We start from the raw sequence: 27,486 nt of genomic DNA on the forward strand, positions 1-27,486 counted from the left end.
CCTGTCTTATGAAGATAGCAGCAGTTTGGATTGGGGCCTCTCCTAATAGCTTCATTCAACTTAATCACCTCTTTAAAGGCCTTATCTCCAAATAGGCACATTCTAAGCTCCTAGGGGTTAGGGCTCCAACAAGAATTTTAGGAGGATGCAACTCAACTCATTAATATGGGTCAAGCGGGTGAGTTGAGTGTGGTCGTGATGGTAACCACCAACTCTGGATTGTGCAAGTCTGTGATGGGGCACCATGCAAATGTGGTATTGTTTTACTTTTCTGTTTTGGTAGATTTCTGCTTGACTTTTCCTACTTCCTAGTTTCAACTCTGTGAATTAGGGGGTCAGTAGGGTGATTCTTCTAAATAAGTCTGTTTCTATCAACTATGCTTTCAGAAAAGGGACATGGAATGAAAGTCAATCTCAAAAATGTGATGCTAACTCACAATAAGGGGGTGGGGGACAGAAGAATAGAAGTTCATTGGATTAGACAGAGGGGGATGCAGGGAAAGGAGGGGTATGGGAACAGGAAAGATAGTAGAATGAATAAGACATGACTTCAATATGATTCTATATGAACATATGAAGAGTATAACTCCACATCATGTACAACAACAGGAATGGGAAGTTATACTTCATGAATGTATAATATGTCAAAATACACTCTAATTTCATGTATATTTAAAAACAAAAAAAATTTTTAAAAAAAGAAACAAGAGGCATGGAGTGCCTCCCAGGAGTGATTTGGTCTGAATTGCACATTAAATCACTTGTTTATTTTTGTTTACCATATTTCAGTGTACTTTGGCTATTTTTTCAATCTTTCAGAATGACTTTGTGTCTGTTTTGCAATATACAGGATAGAGTTGGATTTGCCTTTGAGATGTAGTCTAAAAATCTTTTTTTAAATACGTGAATACCCATTTATGTTTATTGATATTGACATGTTTGGCTGGGATAATATTTTATGATACTTTACTTTTTTACAAAATCGTAACTATTAACTGAACTTTTCTCCTTCAGGTTAGAATTTTTAATAAGTAATATGTTTTAACATTGGATATAAGTACTGTAACATATAAACACATTTACTATTAAATTATATCTACTTTGAATTATCTTCAGTAAATTGTCAGGAGCATCCTGGAAACTCCTTTCCTCTTCAGGTGGGTATTGAATCCTTGCCAATGGGAATATTCAGCCTCAGTTAGGAAGTGGTTGTAATTAAAAAAAAAAAAAGAAAAGGAAAGAAATAAAGTCAGAATGTATCCTGATGTGCATGTTAGGGTATGTGTGTAGGCATGGGTGTGTGTGGTGGGAGGATAGAGAAAGAGAAGGGAAGAGATATTTCTAGCATTTAAAAAATTATATGATCAATTTAATAATAATTTTTGTGTGCGTGTGTGTGTGTGGTACGAGGGATTGAACCCAAGGGCACTTAACCACTGATCCACATCCCCAGCCCTTTTTATTTTTTATTTTGAGACAGGTCTCACTAAGTTGCTTACAGCCTCACTAAGTACCCAAGGCTGGTTTTGAACCTATGATCCTCCTGTTTCTGCCTCCTGAGCTGCTGGGATTATGAGGTGTGTCACTACTTCCAGCTTTAAGTAATAATTTTTTGAGTAAATGATTTTATAGCATTTGCTGATCCAACTTAGCTTCGACAACGAGCACCTATATATGTGTTAAGTGATATTTTATAATTCATATAGCCTTCTATTTTCTACTTTAAAAATAATCATTGTCATCAGTAGAAGAAGGGGTTGGGGGGATTGGGGGAGGGAGGAGTGGAGGCACTGAGGAATGAAACTGACCAAATTATGTTATATGCGTGTATGAATATGTAGCAATGAATCCCACTGTTACGTGTAATTATAATGCACTAATTAAAAATAAATAAATAACTATGGGCAAAAAGTAATTACGGTCTCAAGACTTTATAAGCCTGTATATCTTTTCTAAATCAGAAAAGTATGAGAAAGAACCAGTACAGTAAATCCACTTTCAACAGGTGGTAATACAAAATAAGAAAGGAGATGCCAATGTCAGGATTTTGAGAAACACCACGTGAACATGAAATTTGGGGTTGCTTGGTCTTTATTAACATTTGCATCTAGGGAGAGTTTCACAACATTAAGTCAGGAGATCGAGTACACTCAGGGTTTTGACTAACTTGGTGTAATTATTACTAACATTGCCTGGATAGGCGACTGCGACTTAATTGCAAGTGGAATCATCTGTCCTGCACTCCTGAGGCCCCCCTGGTGGCCTAGGGGTGTTATTCCAGCTCCTCTGGGACTAAATGCACTCATGTCTTGCTCCACATCCACTCCTTTGACTTCAACATACTTCTCAACAAGAAACACAATCGAATTTTACTCCTCCTTGATTAAATGGAGTTATAGTTGCAAAAATGAAAATCCAATGACCAATTTTAGTTTTAAAGCTAGAAAAGGAAAAAGATGTTATTATCAAAAAAATGAATTTGGAAAGAATTCTTTTAAACAGAGCTAGGGTGAAGTATTTTGGAAAGCAATGTGTTCTATTTGTATGCATATTTGTGTATAAAAAGTGTCCTCCCTCTGGGGCAGGGAGGTGGGGGCTGATGACGTTGCCTCTTGTGAGCTTCTGGTCTACATTGCAGATGCTGGAGGTGACAGAACTCAGTGGCTCTTCCGTTCAGACCCAGGTCTTATTCCAGTTTAGGCTTCTCTTTCTCTTCTTCCATACCTAGAAATACAAGTAAAGTTCTTTATTTGGGCATCAGATTAAACTATGATTAGGTATGTCAAAACTACTCACAAAAACTCTCACCTCCCCCCCTCTTCTCCCCATCCACCCTCCTGTAGACTGTTCCTCCTTTTTCTCCTGAGAAGGAAAGTCATTTACAACTTTTCCCAGAAACATCCTCAGTAACCTCTTTCCACACCCTTTCCCTGAATCAGGACACAACACCTCTGGGACACAGCCAGCTCTCTCACTTCTGTGGGTGAGGACCACAAGTTGGTTCTTGATCCATTGAGTTTGCATGGAAACCCCGCCAGTCTGCTTCTTAATCAGGCTCTGCTAACAGAAGCCATGCAGCTGATGCAATTCAAATGGACTTCATTTATTTTTACTTTAGTCCTGTCCCTTCCCAAGGCAAGGACTCTGGATTTCTAAGAGTTAAGATGTTAAAAAATATATTTAGTTTTATATTTTAAAAAGCTCATAGGGGCTTATTAGCCACAAGAACTATTAATATCCATGCCCTTATATACTTTTTTAAAGACATTTTTGCAATGCTAGGGATGGAACCCACAGCCTCATGCTTCCCGTCACTAAGCTACACCCCCAGCCCCAAGTCCTCCCTGTATTCAACCTGCTGCTGATAGTTCTGGGTTTGTCTGCTCTTCCTCCTGTAGGACTTGTGTATACTAGACTAGTATGATCTGCCTTTTGTCTTGGGTGAATAGTCAGCAACCTTTCATTTTCCTAGAGATAAATATGTTTGAGTCATTCTTGTAAATTGTAATTAACTTTTTTCTTTTGCTTCTCGTTATTTTTTTCTCATGTTACCAAATTCTCAGAGACTTTTTGCAAGTTGTTTTCAATAGCAATGATGGAATGAAATAATTCAAAACACTGCTTTTCAGGTTTGATTAGTATTCTTTTATAAATTGCTAGCTCTCTGAGGGCAAAGCCTTTGACTGTTTTATTCCTGATTGTATCTCTAGCACCTAACACAGTGTCTGCCTCATAGTAGATACTTAATTAATCTTTATTAAATAAAGAAATAGCACTCATAGAGAAGGTCTTGGTAGACCAGACCTGCAGGAAAGCAGTAGAACATGGGTCCCCACAATATAATAAATCATAAAGCCCCAGAGGTCATATAGACTATATTGGCCCCAGGGTCTCAGTATTTCCCCTGCCATTTCTCTTTGAAAGGGGAAAGTATATCTTATGCCTGTTCCACCATTGTGTCTTAGAAGCAGGTAGTTTCTTGTTTGTTTTCATAGGTTCCCATGCAGGTGGAGAACAATTTTGCTTCAGGATGACTCATACTTCAACTCCCAGCTCCTAGTAGATGTTTTGTGGGGTCAGGAGGAGATAGTGGGTTGTGGGTAAATGCTGGAGTCCTCAATAGTCTTTTGTGTTTGGTTCTCATAGCTAAGGAACTACAGCACTGTTTCCAAAGTACTTCTCATAATATTATGGAAAACCTCAGTTTGAAGAATAAGGACATCCAAAGGGAGGAGGAATAGGGCTGAAGGCAAGAAGATAGGACAGGGTTTTGTTTCTGATAGCCAAGGCAAAGGCCAGGAACAACAGATTCCATTCAAACTGCACACAAGATTTGAGTCCCAACTTCTGGCCCACATTCTCTCTCCATGGAGAAGGTACTGGGGACTAATAAGAGCTTGCTTTCTAATGTCTGTTTCCTCCAAAGCATTCTCCTGCTGATGTGGCAGCATGGTGGGATCTTCAGAAGCGGAAGAGGAGAACAGGGAGCCCTCTCTGATCTAGAGAGGGAAAATGGCTCTCCTCCTATTTCAGTTTGGCAGCTGTGAGATAGAGGCGAAAATGAGAGAAGTTTAGAAGATGCAGATGTAGAGTTTGCCCCAAAAGCAGAAAGAAACCTGCTGTAAAGCTGATTCTGGCTACAGATGCAAGACACAGGGGACAAGGCTTCTTGAGGGAGGCATTCATAGGGAAGTCCCCAGGCTGGAACAGGGGCTCCACCCGCGGGCAGTACTTTGACATTGCCAGCCTGCTGGGCCCCATGAGAAATGACCTGGATGGGCAGCTGGAGAAGAAAGGGGAGGGGGTTCTGCACACTCAGGCTGCCCTTTCCAATTCATACATTGAAGTCCTGACCCTCTTCTCTGATGGTCTGGCCAACAGTACAGAGGCCAATCTGTCTTTTGAGTATTTTTTTTTTTTTTTACCTGCAGAAACACTGCCAGCCTGGTCTCACAGGTACAGAGACAAGAAATGAAGGGCCCAAGTCATTGGTCAAGATGGTTCAGGGACTGCCTCCTGGATTCCAGAGGGTGGGGCTGTAGCCCAGAACTCAGCAGGTGGAGCTGCTGTTAGGCAAGGAATGCAGGGCCATGTCCCCTTCCCTGTGACCAGAGGACAGAGCATCCAACCAAAGACGATTATTCTCAAGCTTTCAAATCTGTTGGATTTCCCCTTTGCTTTCAGACTTTTCTTGGGAACCAAGGGGCCTTCTTTCCCCTGCCATTTCTCTTTGAAAGGGGAAAGTGTATCTTATGCCTGTCCCACCATTGTGTCTTAGAAGCAGGTAGTTTCTTGTTTGGTTTCATAGGTTCCCATGCAGGTGGAGAACAATTTTGCTTCAGGATGACTCATACTTCAAGTTTCATCCATGCCTGATTGATATCATATTTAAGATGAGATTTTGGATTTAAAAGTTGACATTGCAAAGACTTTGGTGGCTATTGGGATGAGGTGAATGTATTTTGCATATGGGAAGGACATAAATTTGTATGTTGAATTCTGAACCCCTGGAGTCTCAGAATGTGATCTTATTTGTTACAGGGTCTTCACAAAATTAAAATGAAGTCATCAGGGTGGGCCCTCATCAAATATGACTGGTGTCCTCAGAGAAAGGGGAAGTTGGAGAACTCTCTCACATACAGGGAGAACACAAGTAAAGGAGGATGGATAACTCTAAGCCCCTGAGACGCCAGGAACAGATCCTTCCCTCACACATCTAACGAGGAACCAGTTCTGCCCAAAGCTTGATTTTTGGACTTTCAGTCTCTAGATATGTGAGCTGATGAATTTCTGTTGTTAAGCCAACCGGTTTGTGGGACTTTGTTCCCACTTCCTTAGCAAACTAAACAACTTCCACAAAACCACCTTGAGTTGCTTTATTATAGAAAGAGTTATTATAGACTCGATTCTTAATTTAGCCTATTTTAAGGGCTTTTAAAAATTCATATTTCCTATCAGCTCAGCCTGTTTTGCTTTCATATAGGCAAGGTCTGTGGTTCTGAGTGAAGTCTCTGAGCTCTCACATGTCTGGATTTCCAAAACATGGCGGCATGCTCACGGTTCCCTAGAAATAACACGGAACTGAACCTCAGCTAGAAGATGTCAGCTCTGCTGCCAACTATTTTGGTGGGTTCCTCTATTTTGGTATGACCCTCGGGGGCTTTAAGCTTTCTGGGCCTCAGCTGCCTTTGGTAAAAGGAAAATGTTGGTTTAGATGATTCCTACTCTCCTCTCAGCAACAAGATTACTCAATACTGCAGTAATTGGACAAAACTAAGTCAAGGAAGTCAAGTCACAAAAACTGTTATGGAAGAAGGGAAGGGGGCTGCTCAAGGGCAGCGATCCTTCTTCTTGGGGGATTCTGTAATAACTGGTGTGTGGTGATCATGGTGCACTGTACTCCATTGTATTCAACACGCGGATGCACACACACACACACACCAGTCTTCAACCAGCATTTTCAAAAATCAACCACTGACAGAGCCAGGAAACTAAGGGGACTAAGTAAAGTGCCAGATGAGAATGAGGGAAAATTAGAGCACCATCTAAATAGGACACTTAATTTTGATTCTTGTTTGACAGAAGGGAATAGTGGGCTTGCTATTCCTAGATCTTAAAATATTTGATAGGAAGCTGAAGTCTGGCCTTTACATGAAGTCTCCTGATTTTTAAATATTGATTCCAAACCCAAAATTCCACTATATAGGCCTAATGAAACTCCTCAGTGGGTGAAATTTAGGGGCAGGTGATCACCGTGTGACCCCTGTTGTAAATGGGAAGATACCTACTTGACACAGAACATTATCCTCAATGTAATCAACTAGATAGATGTAGACAGGATTAATCTCAAACCTGAGATGAGTTATAAAAAGTTAGTCAGCTTCACTTGAATTCCTTAAGAAAGTAGTATAGACAATTAAATTGAACAGACCATTTGAAAAATCCGTAGTTTCACTATTTATTTTTAACTCCTTATTCAAAGTTGCTAAAAGCAGCTAGATTGGACATGTATCTAGATTGGACATACATCACTCCTGGTTTTCAGGCCAACTTCCCATACAAGTATTAGATCAATGGCCAAATGACTGTCTGAACCAGGCAAATCAAGAGGACATAGACAGTCATAAATATTTCCTATCTTGGGCTATTAGCTTAAATCTAAATACAGTTTTTCCTCCAAGAATCTGAAGAAAGCTTAATTTTGTTTTCAAAATATTTTCTGTTAACTAAATATAAGTTAACAGAGAAAGATTACTATTCCCATCAAACAGAGGGAACACTATTAAAAGGTTGATTCCTGATTCCCCAAACTGTGGACTGAACTGAATAAAAAATTTTGAGATATTTTCAGTGGACTAATCATCAAACCCAAAAGCTGCTGAGAAAGTAAATCCTCGGTTTCCCTGGGTCATTTAGGATTGGCTACCACCTTGACACATACAACCTTAAAAGATCCACACACAAAGAAACGCCTGAATCAATAACTGCGATCACTGTGCTTTATTTGTCTGTTAGAGGGAGTTCCTGGCATAGAGTAGAGTACTCAATATTTGTGGAGCAGAATCCAGTTACTGGTGATCTCCAGAATGTTGCAATTGTTGGAGATGTCCAGAGCTTTCTAGAACCCCCACACCATCTTGCCCTTGGAGGGATTTTCATGCAGGATTCAAATCACTACATGTCTGTCACTTTTTCCATCTTCCAATGTTTATGTTAAATCACATATAATTTGGACAGGTTTTGCACAGCTTGGACAAGATTATATGTCTTGTCTAGATGGAGGCTCTGCCATAAATGGAAACAAAAGAGAAATCACATCATGGGTTAGGAGAGCTTTTGCAGCAATATGGTGTCACCCGTTACAAGTCTGTACCTCTTTGCCATCTTTGAACCTTAAAGAGGACAGCCACTGGGGAGCTGGCCACGGGCATTTGGAGGTGCTTGAGAGTTCTAACCACACAGTGGTGAGACCCCTCTGAGGTCATCACACCCACACAAAGATGACATGGAAAGGGGATAACCAGGGGACTTTTAACAAGACCCCCTGGCTACATTTAATAACTTATCTATTAAATTTGGGGTCCTTTCTGCTAAGACAGTATTTGGTTAATCAGAGCAAACGTCTCTAATTTTTTTCCTGTTAACACTATGTTTTTCCCTATAAAATTTTATAGATTTGGAGGTTTTACTAGCTAATAAGACTGAATGAGTAGTAAACCTTTCAGGTAAAACCTCCAACAGCTCCTAAATTAATACTGTAATTATCAAAATGAGAGCTTCAGAAGAGATTTTCCCCCAGTCTCTGCAACGCTTCCGTGGGCAGCACTCTGGTGACTCATGCTCCCCCCAAAATACTTACTTTTCTGGGTATCCCAGATATAGTTGTTCAGAACTTCTCCCAGCAGGTACAGAAAGTTCATTAAGATGGTTGTCGACCCAAAGAAGATGATTCTGGCTCCCTGGCCAATGTGTTCCAGGAAGGGGTACACCCACATGCCGGTGACATGATGCACCCAGCACACCCTGCAGTGGAGATGCAGAAGAGACAGAGAGCAGTCACTCTCATGGCAGACTTCAGAGCTGCCAGATCACAAGAACACATGTCCCCATCTAAGTGTTCTTCAGCAGCTGCCAGTCACAAGTTTGGCTTCTGATCCTTGGGAGTGACCAGAAACTTGGTTGTTGGTGGTTTTAACCTTTTACTTTGAAATAAATTTAGACTCTCACACGAGGTGCAAATATGGGGCAGAAAATTCCCATCTGTTCCACTCTCAGCTGGTCGACATCTTGTATAATTCTTGGGCCATCAATGTATCTAAGAAATCAACCTTGGTACACCAGTATTAGCAAAACCACGGATTTATTTGGAATTCCCCAGTGTTTCCATTAATGTCCTTTTTCTGTTCCAGGACCCACTCCAGGATCCCGCCTTTCATTTAAAGGCATGTCTCCTTAGTCTCTGCTCTGGCAGCTCCTCAGCCTCTCCCTGTCTTTGATGACACTTACAGCTCTTGGTCAGGTATTTGCAACTGTTGTACAATCTTTTTAATCTCTTCTTTATATAACGAAACAATGTAGCATGAGGCAAGGCACTGTAATGAGATCTAGGTGGGAATGCGCAGGCATCCTGCCAGACCACCTTCCAGCTCGACATGAATGTGAGCCACCCACGCTGGCAGAACCATCCCGCAGCCTAGCAGACACCAGGCTCCCTGATCCTTGATTTTCAGGTCCCACATTCGTCTCATCCCCACCCCCCATTTTACATATGTACTTGTAATCATTCTATTTGTGTTCTGGAGATATTTTTGGCTCAGTGGGAACAGCAACATCATCAATTGCCACTGCTTTCAAAGTTTAGTTAGACTATTTGAGCCATTGGCTTGGTCCTGACATGACTACTCATAGCTGTTTTTCAAAAACATTCATTACTCTATCAAATGTTGTCAATTTTGAAGACCAAATAAAATATGAATAACTTTAGTATACTGGGAATAAAATTACTTTTTAAACTTCTGTGTTCTGGGGTCATTTCCTCATTTTCCATGATTTTACTCTTTAATGAGTGTACTTACATATACATTACCTACACATAAATTCCTTTGAGGAAGGAAATCTGGGGTCTTAGAGTTTGCACTATTAATGAAGATGACCCTCATTCCCCATGGAAGTCAAAATTCATTTTGGGGTGGTAGTAAAACTCTCTTACTTTTTAACTGTAGAAAGTATATATGTGCATAGCTAAAATCATGCATGTACATACATGTATATGTATATAAACACATGCATGTAAACAGATAAACAATCTATCTGTGGTATCAGAACTTCAGGGCACAGCAATTCCACTCTTAGATATGCAGCAAAATAATAGAAGTCAGGAGCTCTAACACATGTTTGTACCCATTGTTCATATCGGACAGAAGGTTAAAACAATCCAAGTGTACATCAACAGATGAATGAATAAATATGACTTTGGATATGCCGGCAATGGAATATTATTTAACCATAAAAGAGGAATGAAATTTTGATAATGTTATGACATGAAAGAACCTTGAAAACATGCTAAATGGATTAAGCCAGATATGGGGCAGATGTATGTTTCCGCTTATATGACACCTCTAGAATAGGCAAATTCAGAGACAGAAACTACAATGGAGATTACCAGGGACTGAGGGGAGTGAAGAATAGGGAGTTTATGTTGGAGATGATGAAAAAGTTCTGGGTATAGACAGTGGTGATGATTACATGGCAGTTTAAATGTATTTAATAACAGCTGTACATCTACAAATGATCAAAATAAATATTGTGTGATGTATTACCACAATAAAACATTTCATGGGGTAGAGATTAGGGGGAAAGTCTAAAAGGGTTCTTTGCTTGGAGGAGGCAGTCATGAAAGAAAGGTGGAGAAATTGTGCCTTAGGAAGAACAGGCAGTCATTCAGTCATTGAGTCCATCCAGGTCAGCTTAAATCATGTCAAAACTCAAGAGTTGTTGTTGTTGTTGTTTTTAATTTAAAATGAGGGCATGCTAGCAATTTTTGTTTCTTTTAAAGCTAAAGCATTTATGAGACTCAGTAGAAATTAAAATGTCAGAGCTAACCTGTGGGCTTCTGATACATCATGTTTGTTCATAGATCAGAGGCAGTTTTATCTTCCTAATCTTGTATTAACTAATGTTGTGTACCCATCAAGTGGCTTATTAATTTCCACAGAGATAATATGCAATATTCCCCAAATTTAATACCATAAAGCTGTAATTGATTTTTTTTGTAAATCAATTTATGAAAGTATAATATGACTCACAGTAAAACTGTTTCCTCAATCAGGCAAATGGGGACTGATTCAAATTATAAATGCTAATTGTACTTTTTATACTTGTTCCTGGTGCTCAACTCACTTTTGGAAGAATGAGCTCTCATTTGCAGCTTTTGGGGTCCTCTCTGATGCCAGGTCTGAGGTCTATTCTTCAGACCCTATTGTCAATGTACTTTTTCTTATTTGTATGGAATCTTCCTATAATACCAACTAGTATGACACCAATAACCATATCCTAGCCAGCCTTAGATGACTCCTAAGTTTACCCCTCCAGCCTGGATCTCTTTCCTGGACCTCAGAGTTCCACGCCCCACTGCACGGCTCCCTGGGATGTTTCGACATGCTGTTAGCAGCATTTCCAACCTAATCCTTCCATGTCATCATCTTCCCTGCATCTGATTCTGGCACACACCCTGACCTCATCACTCAATGACAAATGTGCCTATTCCACATCTTTCTCTTCCCAGGTTGATGGCCGCTACATTATTCCAGTAGTAGCCTGGAGCAGAAAACATGGAGGCATCTTTGTCTTGTTTTTTTTTTTTTCTCACAACCCACACCCAATCCATCCTTAGATCCTATTGGCACCACTTTCCAAATATTGTCATCGCTTGATATCACAGGGGACTGGCTCTAGGAATCCCACAGAGACCCAATTCTGCAGATGCAAAGTTTCATGTGAAGTGGCATGATGTTTGCAGATCATCTCTGCGTACCCTTCTGTATTCTTTAAATCATCCCCTGATTACCTATAATACTTAATACAATGGAAATGCTATTCCACAGGTTGTTACACTGTATTGTTTAGGAAGTAATGACAAGGAAAGAGGTCTGTGCATGTTCAGAATAGATGCAATTTTCCCCAAATACTTTTGATCTGTGATTAGTGAATCAACGATACAGAGGGCCAACTGTATGTCCAACGTATCACCTTCCCACCATTGCCCTCACCATCCCTTGGGTTCAAGCCATCGCTGCTTCTCCCAGGAAACACTGTGGTACCCTCCATCTCTGCTTTTACCCTCCCTACCACCATTCCACAGTCCAGCTGCACTGGAGCAGCCAGACAGGTCTGGATTCAGTGCGTGCGGGCCATGCTGCTACTCTGCTCAACTCTTGCTTCCTCTCCCACTTAGAGAAAAGCCAGGTCCCTGGATGGTTCTCAAGGCCAGACCTAAGCTTGCTTGGAACTTTCCTAACCTATTCTGGCTCTTGCTCGCTCCATTCCTGCCACACCCACTTCTTGGCCTCCCGTGAGCACACTTAGCCCTGTCTCTGTCTTGTCACTGCCTGGAAAGCTACAGGGCTCCTCCTCCTCCCTGTCCCCCAACATCCCTAGTGCTCTCTTGGGTCTTATAGGTGTTCACCCAAATGCCCCCTTCTCAATGAGGGCTTCCCTGGACACTGTGCCTTAAACATTGCGACCACTCTCCTGAAGCTCTCTATTCTCCAGCCCTTTATTTTTCTCCCCTTTATCGATTGACTTGTCTGGTTATTGTCTGCACCTTGAGCCCAGACGTTTTGTCTTTTGTGTTCACTGCTGTATGCCATGGCCCTTGCACCAGTGTCTGGCATGTGGGATGCACTAAAAAATTATTTGTTGCATTAATAACTGAATAAAGGAACATCAACTGCAACATCTGTGTACTGAGTTTACTATGAAGCAGGCTCTTAAAATATCTTTAAAATAATCCAAAACAAATACAAAGTAACCAACCCAAATCTCTATGCTTTTTGTCACTCCATTTGATTTACGTCAGGGGTAGGCAAACCTTTTCTACGAAGGACCAGATCGTAAATGTTCTTAGCGTTGTAGGCCACTATATGGTCTCTGCCACAAGTAAAGTCTGCCACTGCAGTGCAAAAGCAGTCACAGATAATAGCTAAACAAATGCAGGCCCATGTATCCCAATAATTTTATTTATGGATATTGAAATTTGAATTTTCATATCATGAAATCATCTTCTTTTGTTTTTTTTTTTTTTTTTTTTTGACCATTTAAAAATGTGAAAACAACTCTTAATGGTTTTTGTGTGTGTCATAACACACGCGCACACACACACGATCGGGTGGATTTGGCCCATGGGCTGTCATTTATTAACCCCTAGTTTAGGAGGGTTTTTTTGTGTTTCACTAAACTCCTTTGTGTACATCATGTCATCTAGTCCTCTCAGCAATCCTATGTGTAGCATATCATTCTCATTTTTCACAGTCTCTGATGTGAAAATCAGAGACTATGAAGAATATGTCAAAATTGCCAATGCAAATGTAAAATTCTCAGGTTTGCATCCCGCACAAAGGGCAGTGAACAGCTATTCTGATATGGTGCTTTAATTATCTCCTTTATCTATACCAGCCCCCTACAAAGTACAGGTATCCCTATTTCATAGATAAAGAAACTGAGACCAGACGAAAGAACTTGTCTAAAAAACTGGCAAAGCCAGGAAAGAAATGCACATTTAATTTCTTGTTTTCTGTGTGTACTTGCTTCCCATGAGGAGGCACTTAATACTGCTGCCAAAATGGAAGTAAGAGTTTCTTTCTTAATTTTTTAAAGTTTTTCTGATCTGGGAGTTCATCAAACCATCTCAGATATGGAAGTCCTACGACCTGGGGCTTCACCTGGATCGGTGTGAGGAAGCATCCACTTGTCCTGACAGGCCTCGCTTTCATCATTTGCTTCCGTGATATGATCAGGGTTCAATTCTCTGCACCACGATGACTCACGCCCTTGCTCATTTATTTGTGGAGAGTTCTTAGTTCTTGGTTGACTTTCAATTTCTATCTCATTATAAAGTCTTCTTGTCTTGGTGCCTAAATAAATCACACTTAAGGTAATGGTTCCAAATTTAATTTTAGCCTCAGAAATCAATAACCAGTGTGTGTGTGCGTGTGTGTGTGTGTTTGTGTTTGTGAGAGTGTACGTGCTCAAATATGCACATATTTATACCATGAGACTTCCGAATTATCTATTTTATCAAATGTACCTTCAATTCCATTCACTTTAATGTATGATTTTTAAAAATAACACTTATCCATGTTTCAACTGAGTACTTTGCTAGCAGGGCTACAGAAGTACATGAGATGGACATAACTTCTATCCTCTTAACTTATAGTCTAATGAGGGATCCAGCTGTTAAAGGAGCATTTACAAGTATAGTCAAAATTAAGACAGGTTAAGTGTAGGGGTGCCGTGCACAGGACTGTACCCTGCTTTTTCTTTTAATCTTCCACTTACCATTAGGCTTTCTCTTGTATATTCAACTTCCTTTCAAACTGTTTTCTCATAAATATAAAAATAAGAGCATGTAAAATATAAATATGAAAAAATGTTTGAGAGTTGAATATACACTTTTTACAATGGTTAATATACAACTTCTTACAATGATTTCATGAAATATGAAAAAATGATAAATATGTTCAAATGTCTTTCATTAAAGTGCAACCACAACATCTCCACTGGTGTCAGAAATACTGCTCTGTCGTCCTCTGCAAAGACAAACTTCTCCGAACAGTGGCCCACACTGACTCTGCCTCCTCGCTCTGCACTCACTCCTCCACCCACAACCATCTGGCTCCTTTTCGCCAGTTCCCTTTGTGAGTCCACCCTTCACTACCCCACCAGTAAATGTGGAACTTCCTTAAGGTTGGGTTTCTAACCCGTTTCTCATGTTGTGCATTCTCAGGAGATGAGCTCATTTATGACCACTGCAGAATTCCAATAAATAGATGGCTATTTCACAAATTTGCACCCTGACCCAGATTTCTTCTCTATTTCAGAAAAGATTTTCAACAGTCCTCAAAACACATCGTTCAGTACACCTTAAAGATACCTCAGATTCAATAAATCTAAAGCCAAGGCATGTTTTTCCCCAGACCTCGGGCGTTTCTTATCTCTGAGAATGGTACCACAGTTCCTTCAGTGCAACACAAACACCTGGAATCACCTTTGAAACCTTCCTCTTCTTCATCACATATAGTCAACCCACCATCTTGTCTCATTAAGGTTATCTCACACATCTCTCCAATATATTGATTTTTTTCCATCTCCATCACCATAATCTTAATTTGCATTACAATTATCTTTATCCGGAGAACTGCAATAGTCTAACTTGTCTGTCTCTACTCCTCCTTTTGCCCCCTTTCTATTCATTATCATGGCTGCCACAGTGATTTTTCCAAAACAGAAATCTGAACACATGATATGACTGCCATTGCTTTTTGTTAAAGATGACAAAGTCTGGAGTACCCTTTAGAACGTGGTTGCTGCCTGTCCACGTTGCCCTCTCTCAAGCTTTCTGCTCCTCTTTGTATTCCTGTTACACTAGCTTTCATTTGGTTCCTTGATTTTGCTATGTTTCCCGTCATGTGAATTTTCACATGTTCCCCTTTCTGCTTATGCTATTAGTTACCCAACCCCATAAACTAGTTATTATATTTATATTTTATATCTAAGCTCATCTCTTATAATTGTTAGCACTTCTGTTAGCACTGTTAGCATTTGTGAGGAAAAATTCCTTGATCGACCAGATAAGGATAGATTTTTACAAACTTTTATAGACCTGCAGATCTGTTTTATTTTCAAGGTTCTTTTATAGGTATTTAAATTTGAATGATTTTTATTTGAGCATTTATCCCTTCTAGAGTACAAGTTCTATGGGGCGAGATGTGTCTACTTGTACTTTTCCTGGTATCTTTAGTGCTCGCCACATGCCTGTCATATAGTAGAAAAATGAGCAAGTGAATAAAGTAGTATTTAAGCTATGATGTGGAGATGAGTAAAAGTTGAGCGATAGAAGCAAAGAACCTTCTTGCCAACAGGAACAGCAAGTCCAAAAAGATCCAAGAAAAGGGAATGCTCCGAGATGTTCAAGAAGACATTTTTGTTGAGATGAAGGGAGACAGCACAGGAGGAACAGGCGAGTACCAAACTGTGGATGGCTTTTTAAAAGAATTGTAGACTCTGTCTTAGTGTGGACAACAGAAAGTCTTTGAAGCACATTAAATACATTTAAAATAGAGATTGGCCTAGAAACCAATTTTATCAGAAATGGTGGTGGCTGGACAGGAATGGTAACATTGGGAATGAAAATTATTGGATAAATTTAAGAGATATGTAGACCAACCAGTGTCTATCAAACTACAGTTCAGAAGCATTGGCATGCTGGGGATGATCATGAGAGTCAGTTAAATCTTTAGGAAGTTTGTAAGCTGGTTGACTGGCAGCTTGGATTCAGCCACCATGGGACTATTTACACCAAAGACATGGGCAAACACTATGGATCAGGTGTCCCCTCCCCTGACCCCCAACGTACTGGTTGTTAAGCATTTTCCAGTAACCACAGGTTACAAGCATTTAAAAAATATTTGAGAAAATAGAACAGAAAACATCAGAGGACCCTGCATATAATGACAAAACTGTTTTGCAAAATTTCTATTTCAGATATGTGAACATGATGCATGAACACATACTCACATGCATGCTGGCTGGGTCACAACACAAAAGATGTTTCTTTAATTCATAGTAAAATAAATTAACAGGCACTGATTTAGGAAACAGAATTTAGAGAACTTGATGATTGATTGGATTTGGGCAGTGAGAGAAGTGAGATGAGTCAGGGATTAATCACAGATTCCTGGCCCGATTAGCTGGGTGGAGGGTGCTACCATTTCCTGAGATAGGGAGTGCTGGGAGAGAGCCGCTCTCAGGGGATCATGAGTTCCGTCTGGACATGTGGAGCCCAAAGTCTCTGCAAGATATCCAAGTGGAGATGTCCCGAAGGCAGATAGCAACTTGCACCTGAGGTACAGGGCAAGGACTGATGTGACAGTGCAGGTATTGAGTTCACTGGCAAAAAGATGGTGGTGGAAACCGTCTGAACGGATGGAGATCAACTGGATAAGAGTGTAGAGGTATGAAGAAACTGGGCCCAGGAGAGAACCCGGAAAAAATGTCAAGATTGAAAGGGTTGCTTAGAGAAAGGAGGCTAAAAGGAAGACCAGGAAATGTGGGTTAGGGACATGGAAGCAAGATGGAAAAGTGCCATTTCTTGAAGCCAGTGGACAAATGGTTCATAGATAAGAGTAGACATTCTCCTTAGCACAGAAACTTTAAGAATTAAGAGAATTATCAGAAACCTGGCTTTTGGCCTATAAAGTACAAGTAAGACTTTGTCAGATTTCAAGTGATATATGTATCATTCATATCTACTTTGAATATTGACTGGGTAAAAGTGATAAATAGTACATAAATAATTGACCTTGACAAATTCAGTACTTCTCTTTTTCACATAGTCAAATTCATCTGATCACTCCTATCATGAATTGTGATAGTCCCGGGAGCCCTTGAGGAGCTGTAGTGAGGCAGATGTATCATCCCTTCCTTTTCTGGCTATTACACTTATTTATTCTGGAAAGACACAGTACCTATCTGACCACTGAGAACCTTTCAGTGTTGAAATTATTTTAAAGAGGATTAAAATATTTCTTTACAATTCACATTTAGATAAGGACCTAGGTTATTTTAGAGTTAGGCTATTAGCTCATCAGATACAGAGGATATAAACATACAATAGTAGCTAATAGCCAACTATACTGAATGCTTAGTGACAGGCACTTGCTAAACGCCTTATGTGAGCAATTCTTTGGAGAAGGTACCATTTCACAGATGAGGACTCTGAGACCCAGAGTGATTAAGTCATGGACATGCACACTTTAGCAATTAAGTGCTCAGTCTGTATACCAGGCTTCTCTGCTGCACCAAAGGCTAGATTGTGATGGATGGGAACAGAGCCCTGGAAAGCTTTTAATGTGCTCAGAACCAAAAACGATCTAAGTATGAAATCTCTCTATAACGTTTTTCTTTCTTCCTAATGACTATAAAAGTAATTCAAACTCATTACAGAAAATGTGAGAGATGCAGAAATGTTGCAAAATGCAAGATAAATCACGTTTGGTGAAGTTTTAACACAAGACTGAATGTCTTATAAAACTCAGGGACCAGATTTTATAACTTCCCCTGAGGAGAGGGGAAACCACTGCAGGGATAAAGTAATGAACACTTCTGTCAGAGAAAACAGGAACTTACCTCTTAGAAATGATCACATGATGTGACTGCATTTAACCTACTGGAATTTACTACATTGCATGACAGTAAGTGAGCCTGTGTCCTGGGTGGGACAGATGAAGTGCATCAACTTCTCATCTCCTGGGTCTCTGGGCATCTCTCATGGTACCTCCAACCTGATGCCTGAAGGTTTTTTCAAGGGCAGATGTGACTTTTGGCTTAAATGCTGGCTTTAGACCTGGCAGTCTCTTTAGATCTGATGTCTATTTTAGGGTTATTTGAAAGGTCTCTTGGACTGCCCCCTGAGTATTGATGGCGTGGAGTCTTGGTCTGGCTACATTTTATGGGAATATGCATTCCTACTGGAATTTCTAGAGTTCATGAATACATGCATTTACTTAACAATTTTTCTTTTTCTAAATGCTGGGTTTTAAACCAAGCACCTGGTAAGCATGTGCTCTACTACTCAGCTGCACTCCTGGCCCCAATAAATATTTCTTGATTCTTGACTTTGTGTCAAGTGGGGTGAGCAGCAGTGGGGACGAATGTAATGGGTTTGCCAAGACTCCCAGGGACTAGGACAGGGGACATTTGCTTTGATGGAAGTAGGGCTCAAAAAGTTCTCCCAGCTGAAGTACACAGTAATGTCAGAAAATTAATGAATTAATTCACAGGCTAATGCCAAACAGAGAAATCCAATCTGAAGCAGTTTTGAAATAATTCTCTGGTTCAGTTACAGACATACTTTTAGAAATCTATTTTTCATATACTGTGGGTTTAAGAGAGTTTTTTCAAGATAATATTTTAAGACATAATCATACTTTAATATTCATCAAAGATGACCCACTTTTTTTTTTTTTTTTTCAATGGAACTAGCCCAACAGACCCTGGGGGACAGCTATTGACAGGGCAGGCTTTGGGGGTATGTGTCCTATGTAGTTACACAAAGCACTGTGGCCAGAAAGGTCCCATTCTTGGTTGAATGATCGGGTGTGACCCTCTTGAAATTCTTTAATTTTTGAACAAGGGATCCCACATTCCTGTTTTGCCCTGGGTCCCAACAATTATGTAGTTCGTCTTGTCTCTAGAACTGTGTCATCTATCCTTTAGTAACTTCTAGCTGATCCACACATTTGTTAGGCTACCTTGGATATTAATTAACTTCTCTGAGCCTCAATTTCCCATTTAGTAAACTGGCATAAGCAATATTGTCTAACTTAGAGATGTGACTATCAGGTAGTATAAAGTTTTTAGCATAAAAAACTTACATCAGAGAAAAGAAAAAAAAAAAAAAAAAAAACCAAGCAAATGAAACAAACAAAAACCCTTCCCACTGCTTTCTTAAGCAGAAATATAGACTATTTTCCTGTACTTCTCACATGCAAGAATATTTTCAAGGTTCCAAGTCCCTCCACCCATCCCTGGGGAAAGAGGCAAATTGTACGTGCCTCCCAGAATGAATTCCTGTAATGAGGTAATGAGGGAATGTATTCCTTTCCTGATTCTAAATCACAAATATCAGAGTGATTTATCCAGTAAGGCAGACTTCGGAATAATCAGCTTCAGAATATTTTCCTTTAACACATCTCCTGGCATGTGTCTATGCTGGTTGCAAATGATTTGTTTCCATTGAGGTCTACTCTCTACAGTCTACCTGGTTTTATGTGATGTTTTCCTGGAAATAATTCAATTTGAATTTCCCATAATAAAAACCATGACTATTTTTTCTTAACTTGAATAATTTGGAATTTCTCAAAGTGCACAGGTGCCAAGCATTAACTTGACATATTGAACACCACGGGGAGTATGTGTACTTTTAGAAGAGAGGTGGGGACTCAGCAAGGGACCATTATGGCCCAAGTGATCATCGGAGTTGGCTGCAGCAGGAAGAAGCTACGCATTTACCCTGGAAGGGAAGGAGAAAGACTGTCATCCTACATTCCACAACAGAAAGTCATAATTGTCCAAATTTTGCAAAAATTATCTCCAGCATCTCTCTAGCATCTTCTCTGTCTCCCCCTCCACTAGGTGCTTATATTTAGGACTGTAAACAAAGCTCTGGTTATCCCTGTCACGACTGTATCGTCCTTGACCCTGCCTCCTCTGTGGTCTACCCATCTTTCTCTCTCATTGCCAACTTCCTTAATAAAGAGATCGTTTTCCCGACATTCCTTGAAGCCCTGCTTTTGTGCCAGTGCCCCATGTCAAACTGTAGCAAGGCCTTCTCTGTGACATCTGACATGTATGTCTTCTGGGTGCTACTTCTACCACTGTAAGACATTTCTTTCATTTTTTCATTCGGCAGGGAAGTATCAGGCCGGGAAGGTGGCAGATGTGGAAGGAGCAGCCTGTGAAGCCGCTGTGGTCCCTGACTTTGAGACGAGGTCCAGTCAAGCAGCAACACAGTCCATTTACACCATCATGGAAGTGTGCCCTCACTCGCATGAGGGATAGTAGAAAGATGAGTCACAGTGTTCCTTGTTAATTTTAATTCTTATCAGGATTAGAAATGATTATAAAAATTTCTCAAATGCTTATATTAAAAAAAGAAGAATCTCCCTGCCCCACAAATGGCAGCTCTTAGTCTCCTCCCTGTGCCCTGACCTGACCACCAGAGGAAGCCATGTTCAACTCTTTCAGCTGTTTCTTCAGGTTTTTTCTTACTTATGTAATTCACTTTTTAAAAACTGAGGTATGATTGACATATAAGGTGTATATTATTTAATGCATACATGTCACTGGGTCTGAAGGTAAATATGCACCTATGAGAACATCACCATAAACCATTGTCTGTAAGTTTCCTCTGCGTTCTTTGTGTGGGAGGAACATTTAACATAAGATGTATCCTCTCAACAAAGTTTTCAGGATTGTCATGGTTTGGACCTTAAAGCTCATGTGCACAAGGCTTGATCCCAGATACAGCAGTGTTGGGAGGTGGAGCTTCTGGGACGTGACCAGATCATGAGGACTCTGATCTCATGAATGGATTAATCCATTTATGGCATCATAGTTTCATGAGTGTCAAGGAGGGGCTTTGTCATAAGATCAAGCTCTCTCTCCTAACTTCCTGGCTGCCATGAGGTGAGCCATTTGCTTATCATATATTTCCCACCATCCACCATCACATACCGCCTCACCACGGGCCTAAGAGCAACTGGGCCAACTGGACATGGATGGAACCTTGAGCCCAAATAAACCTTACCTCCTTCAAGCTGATTTTTCTCAAGAATTTTCTCACAGTGATGGAAAGCAGAGTAACACATGTACAATAAGGGATCACTAACTACAGGCACTAAGCTGTAGGGTAGATTTCTAGGACTTGCGCACTTTCCATGACTGAAACATTGGACACTGTGACCAACACCTCCCAGAGTCCCTTCCTCCCAGTCCCAGGTGTCAACCATTCCACTCCGTTTCTATGAAGTTAATAATTTTAAATTCCTGATATAAGTGGGATCAGGTGGTCTGCTGATTTCACTTAGAACAATGTTCTCCAGGTTCATCCATGATTTAGCAAATGAAAGGACCTCCTTTTTTAAAGGCTGAATAATATTTCATTGTTAGCATATGCCATCTTTTATTTATCCCCTCATCTGTTGATGGACGTTTAGGTTGTTTCCAAGACCTTGCTCTTGTGAATGCTGCTGCAATGAACATGGGAATGCAGATATCTCTTTGAGATTCTGATTTCAGTTTTTTTGACTATATCCCCAGAAGTGGGATTGCTAGATTCTATGATAGTTCACTTCTTATTTTTTGAGGATCCTGCATACTTTTTTCCAGAATGGCTGCACTAAGTGGCATTCCTACCCAGAGTGAACAAGGCTATCCTGTACATCCTCACCAGAATTTATCTTTTGTTTTTTGATAATAGTCATCCTAAGAGGTGGGAGGTAATATCTTGATGTAGCTTAAATTTGCATTTTCCTGATGATTAGCAAAGGTGAACACCTTTTCGCACACCTGTTAACCATTTGTGTGTCTTTTTTGAAGATCTATCTATTCAGATCTTTTACTCATTTTAAAATCAGGCTATTCTTTTTTTTTTTTTTTCTTTTTTTGCTATTGAGTTGTATGAGTTCTTTATATAGTTTGAATATTAACCCTTTATCAGAAAATGATTTGTAAATATTTTCTCACATTCCATAGGCCTTTTTGATTTGCTGATGGTTTCCTCTTCTGTGTAGATGAAATACCATTTGTCAATTTTTGCTTTTGGTGTCACATCCAAGAAATCACCGCCAAGGTCAATGTCAAGAGTTTTTCCCTGTGTTCCTCAAGACATTTTAGAGTTTCAGGGCTTACATGTAAGTCACGAGTCCATTTTGGGTTGACTTTTCTGTATGGTGTAAGATTGGGATTCTTTTTCATGTGGACGCCCAGTTTTTCCAACACATTCACTGAAGAGACCATCCTTTCCCCATTGTGTACTATCGTCCCCTGACACTCCCTGCCCCCTACATCCCTGGCACTTGCCAAAGATTTGTTTACTGTAAATGTGTAGACTCACTTCTGGCCTTTCTATTCAGTTCCACTGGTTGAGATATCTGTTTTATGTCAGTACCATACTGTTTTGAGTGCTGTAGTTTTGTATATGGTTTGAAATGGGGAAGTGTGATGCTTCCTGTTTTGTTTTTCTTATTCAGGACTACTTTGGCTATTTGTTGTCTCTTGTAGTTCATTATAAAACTTTAGGACTTTTTCTTTTTTCCAATTTCTTTACAAAAAAAGTCACTGGTATTTTGACAGAGATTGCATCAGATCTGTAGATCACTTTGCATAGTAGATCATTTTACCATATTGAGTCTTCAAACTTCTTTCTATTTGTGTTTCTCAATTTCTTTTGTTAACACTTTATAGCTTTTTGTGTACAAGTTTTTCAGATCCTCAGTTAAACTTCTTCCTAAGTATTTTTTAAATTAAATTAATTAGTATTAAAAAATACTTAGGAAGAAATTAATCAAATTATTAATTTAATGCTAATTAATTTTTTATTGCTAATGGAATTGTCTTCCTGATTCCCCTTTCAGATAGTTCAACATTAATGTAAAGAAATAATGATTTTTACAGGTTGATTTTTTAATCCTGCTGTTTTATTGAATTTAACAGTGCAAAAGGTTTTTTTTTTTTTGGTGGGGGCGCCTTTTAGGTTTTGTACATATATGATTATGTTATCTGCAAGCAGATAATTTCACTTCTTTCTTTCTAATTTGAATACTTTAGAATTCATCTTCTTGCCTAAATGTTCTGACTAGAATTTTCACTACTAGGTTAGTGGTGACAGTGGGCATCCTAGTCAAGTTCCTGATCTTAGAGGAAAGAAAAGCTTTCAGTTTTTCACTGGTGAGAATGATATTATCTGTGAGCTTTTCATAGATGGTTCTTATTGTATGAAGGTATGTTACTTCAATACTTAGTTCATTCAGAGTTTAATGTTTTTAAATCATGAAAGTTGAATCCTGCCAAATGCTTTATCTGCCTCTATTGAGACGATTATACAATTTTTGTCTTGTCATTAACATGGTGTGTCACATTAGTGATTTGTAAATGTGACCACTACCCTTGTATCCCAGGGGTAAATCAACTTGGTCATGATGTATGATTCTTTAAGGTGCTATTGTGTTCATTTGGATATCATTTTGTTGAGGATTTTTGCATCTATGTTCACCAGGGATATTAGCCTGTTGTTTTCTTCTCTTGAGGTATCTTTGTCTGGCTTTAGTATCAGAATGAAGCTGGCCTCATAAAATGGTTTTGGAATTCTTCCCTTCTCCTTTTTTGGCAGAGTTTAAAAGGCTGTTATTAATTCTTCTTTAAATGTTAGGTAGAATTCACCTGTGAAGCCAGATGGTCCTTGACTTCTTTGTTAGGAGATTTTTGATTACTGCATCTGTCTCCTTGATTGTTATTGGGCTATTCAAGCTTTTAGTTTCTTCTTAAATTCAGTTGCAATGGTTTTAATGCTAATAGGAATTTATCCATTTCATGTAGGTTTCTGCATAATTGCTCATGCATAATTGTTGATTATAATCCCTTACACACTTTTAAAAAATTTATTTCATGGCATCAACTGTAACATATCTTCTTTCATTTCTGATTTTACTTGAGTTTTCTCTCCTCAGGTAGTCTAGCTAGGGTTTGTTGATATTTGTTAATCCTTTAAAATATTAACTCTTAGTTTTATCCATCTTTCCCATCCCTTTCTATTTTATTTATTTGTGCTCTAATATTTATTATTTCTTTCCTTTTGCTCACTTTGAATTCAGTTTCTTTTCCTTCTTCTAGTTTCTGCAAGTATAAAGTTAGGTAGACTGAGGCATGTGTATGATGCCAGGGACTGAATCTAGGGCCTTGTTTCTGTAAGCATGTGCTCTACCACTGAGCTACACTCCCTTTCTTTCTTGCTTCCTCTTTTTTTCCATGTGGTGCTAATTTTTGCAAACTTCTGTCTTAGGATTGTTTTTGCTTCATTTTATAAGGTTTGGCATGTTGTATTTACATTTTCATTTGTCTCAAGGTATTTTCTAATTTCCCTTTTGGTTTCCTTTTTGACCTAGTGGTTGTTCAAGATTGTGCTGTTTACTTTCTATATGTTTGTGAATTTTCTAATGTTATTGATATCTAGTTTCATTCCCACTGTGGTCAGAAAAGACACCTGGGATGAAGTCAGTCTTCTTAAAATTTTTAAGACATGTGATCTATTTTGGAGAATTTTCCATGTGTGCTTGAGAAGCATGTGTATTCTGCTGTTGGATGGAATGTTCTGTACCTGCCTGTAGATCTACTTGGTCCATAGTGCTCAAGGCTGCTATTTCCTTACTGCTTTCCTGTCTGAATAATCTGCTCGTTATTGAAAATGGGGTAGTGAAGTGTCCTCTATTGTTATTGTGTTGCTGTTTATCTTTCCCATTAGGTCTGACAATGTTTGCTTTATATGATGTTAGGTATATAACATTTTAGCTGCTATATCTTTCTGATGAATGACCCCGGTTTGTCTCTTATAAATAGATTTTTTTAAAAAAAATTTATTATTTTTTTAGTTGTCAACTCATCTTTTATTTTTTTATTTATATGTGGTGCTGAGGATTGAACCCAGGGCCTCCCACACACCAGGCAAGCACTCTGCCACTGAGCCACAACTTCAGCCCCTTATAAACAGATTTCAACTTAAAGTCTATTTTGTCTGACAGAAGTATAACTCACCCTGCTCTTTTTTGACAATGATTTACTTGGAATATCTATTTCCACCTCTTCACTTTCAAGGGGTGTCAATTCTAAGGTGAGTTTCTTGTAGACATCATATAGTTGGACTTGTTTTCTTTATTCATTTAGCCAATCTATGTCTTTTGATTGGTGAGTTTGAGTTTGATCTATTTAAAAAATAATTCCTGATAGGTAAGGACTTGATACTGCCATTTTGTTGACAGCTGTCTCTGTTTTATAATTCTCTTGTTCCTCTCCTGCCACCTCTTCATAGTTTGATGATTTCCTTTTGCTTAGTATGCTCTTATTGTTTTCTCATTATTATTATCATTTTGTATCCACTATAGGTTTTATTCCTTTGTGATGGCCATGAATCTTGCTTCAAACTTCAATCACGTATGAAAATTCTAGACTTCTACTGACCTCCTTTATGCTATTAACAGCAGAGTTTTGTCTGTTTACATGTATGTCAATATTAGATTTTTTTGTGGTTATAGTTATTTTTAACACATTTGCTTTGTGACTTGTATGCTAGTGAGATTTGTTCTTCCATATGCTTTTGTGTTGCTGTTTATTGTTTGTTTCAATTTGAATAACCCCCTTTACCATTCTCTGTAAAGTGGATCTTGTAGTGATGAACTCCCTCTGTTTTTCTGCATGGGGAAAGACTTTTACTTATTCATTTGAAAGGCAATTTTGTCCAGTATGGTATTCTTGGTTGGCAGTTTTCTCCTTACAGTATTTCACATATATCATCCCTCTCTCTCCTTCCTGCAAAGTGTCTGCTAAGTCCATTGATAGTCTGGAGTAGGGGATGCGTGCAGAAAACTCCTTATAAACAATGATTTGGTTTTCTCTTGCTGCTTAAATTTTTTCTCTTTGACTTTGATTTTTTTGTGTAGACCCCTTCAGTTTCCATCTAATGAGAAACATTTGAGTTTTGTGAATCTGAAAATATATTTCTCTCCCTAGACTTGGAAGTTTTCAGTCATATTTCTTGAAGCGATCTTTCCACCCCTTTCCCTCTCTCTCTTCTGAAACTCCCATTCTGTATGTTATTTCCCTCCATGCCCTTTATATCCTGTAGAGATCTTTACTCTTCCTTCTTCTATCTTTTTCATCCTTTGACTTGGGGATTAAGTTCCAATGACCCGTCTTCAGGTCTGTGAATTCTTTCTTTTACCTGATCAGGTATTCCTGACCTCTTTCCTTATTCTGAAGCATGCTTTGACGGAAATGCTATAGTTACACCAGCCTAACTTGGATTTATGCTACTGTGCTATAGGTTCTCCATCCCTCTATTCTTGCCCTTTGCCTTTAAATTTAAAGCAAGTTTCTTGTAAATGACACATATTTCAGCCTTACATTTTATCTACAATAATAATCTTTGACTTTTGATTGCTATATTTACACCACCTACATTTAAAGTGATTATTTATGTAGTCAGATTAATAAATACCATGTTTATAATTTTTTCCATTTGTTATATTTGGTTTTCATTTCTTTTTTTTTTTTTAATTTCCTGACCACTTTTCTGATTTCTCTGGTTTTAACTGAGCATTGTATATAAGTTGAATTCCTCTTTTCTCTTAGAATACTTCTTTTTTTCTAGAAGTACTTCTTTTTATAATTTTTCTGGTCTGTTCTTTGAGATAGGATATATACATATTTACATACATATATATATATATTTATAATTATTGTCTACTGTTGTACAGTAAGCCTACTAAGTCTAAGTCCATTCTTCAAATAAGACTATATCTCTCCATAGATAGTTCAGGAACCTAAACCAAGATGTTTTAATTGCTTCCTTTCATCTCTTTTAACATCACTGTCATTAATTTCACTATCCAAACACTATAATACCAAAGATTATTATTATTAAATGACACTTCTCTACTAATTAAGAATAAAAAATAAAATATTTTACCTTTATTTATTCCTTCTTAAATGCTCTTCCTTTTAAATTTTTAAATTTAAAAATCTAAGTTTTTGAATTCTGTGATTTCCCTACTCCTAAAGAACATCTTTCAACATTTATTCTAGGACAGGTCTGTGAATGATGAATTCCTTCAGCTTTTGTTTTTATGAGAGAATCTTTTTTTTTCCTTTTTTTATTATTGTAAACAAATGGGATACATGTTGTTTCTCTGTACATGGAGTCAAGGCATACCATTTGTGTAATCATAAATTTACATAGGGTAATGTTGTTTGATTCATTCTGTTATTTTTTCCCTTCCCCCCACCCTTCCCACCCCTCTTCTCCCTCTATACAGTCCTTCCTTCCCCCATTCTTGCCCCCCTCCCTAACCCTAACCCTAACCCTAACGCCTCCAACCCCCCATTATGTGTCATCACCCGCTTATCAGAGAGATCATTTGACCTTTGTTTTCCTTCTTT

General features: G+C 38.9%; 1 protein-coding gene across 3 annotated transcripts in view; it reads right to left on the reverse strand.

The window, feature by feature from the left end:
• Positions 1-697: 697 nt before the first annotated feature.
• Positions 698-27,486, reverse strand: part of AIG1 (androgen induced 1) — a 253,696-nt gene continuing 226,907 nt past the window's right edge. For 2 of the 3 annotated variants that reach the window (XM_079146898.1, XM_079146896.1), the window contains 2 exons: positions 8,360-8,523; positions 698-2,724 (listed from right to left, as the gene is read on the reverse strand). In XM_079146898.1, the coding sequence (XP_079003024.1) occupies positions 2,687-2,724; positions 8,360-8,523 (202 nt within the window). In that variant the 3' untranslated portion in view covers positions 698-2,686. Of the gene's footprint in view, positions 2,725-4,887; positions 7,786-8,359; positions 8,524-27,486 lie in introns of those variants that run through there. The other variant, XM_079146897.1, reaches the window with a different exon arrangement.

The sequence above is a fragment of the Sciurus vulgaris genome, assembly GCF_902686455.1.
Source record: "Sciurus vulgaris genome assembly, chromosome: 7".
NCBI lineage: Eukaryota > Metazoa > Chordata > Mammalia > Rodentia > Sciuridae > Sciurus > Sciurus vulgaris.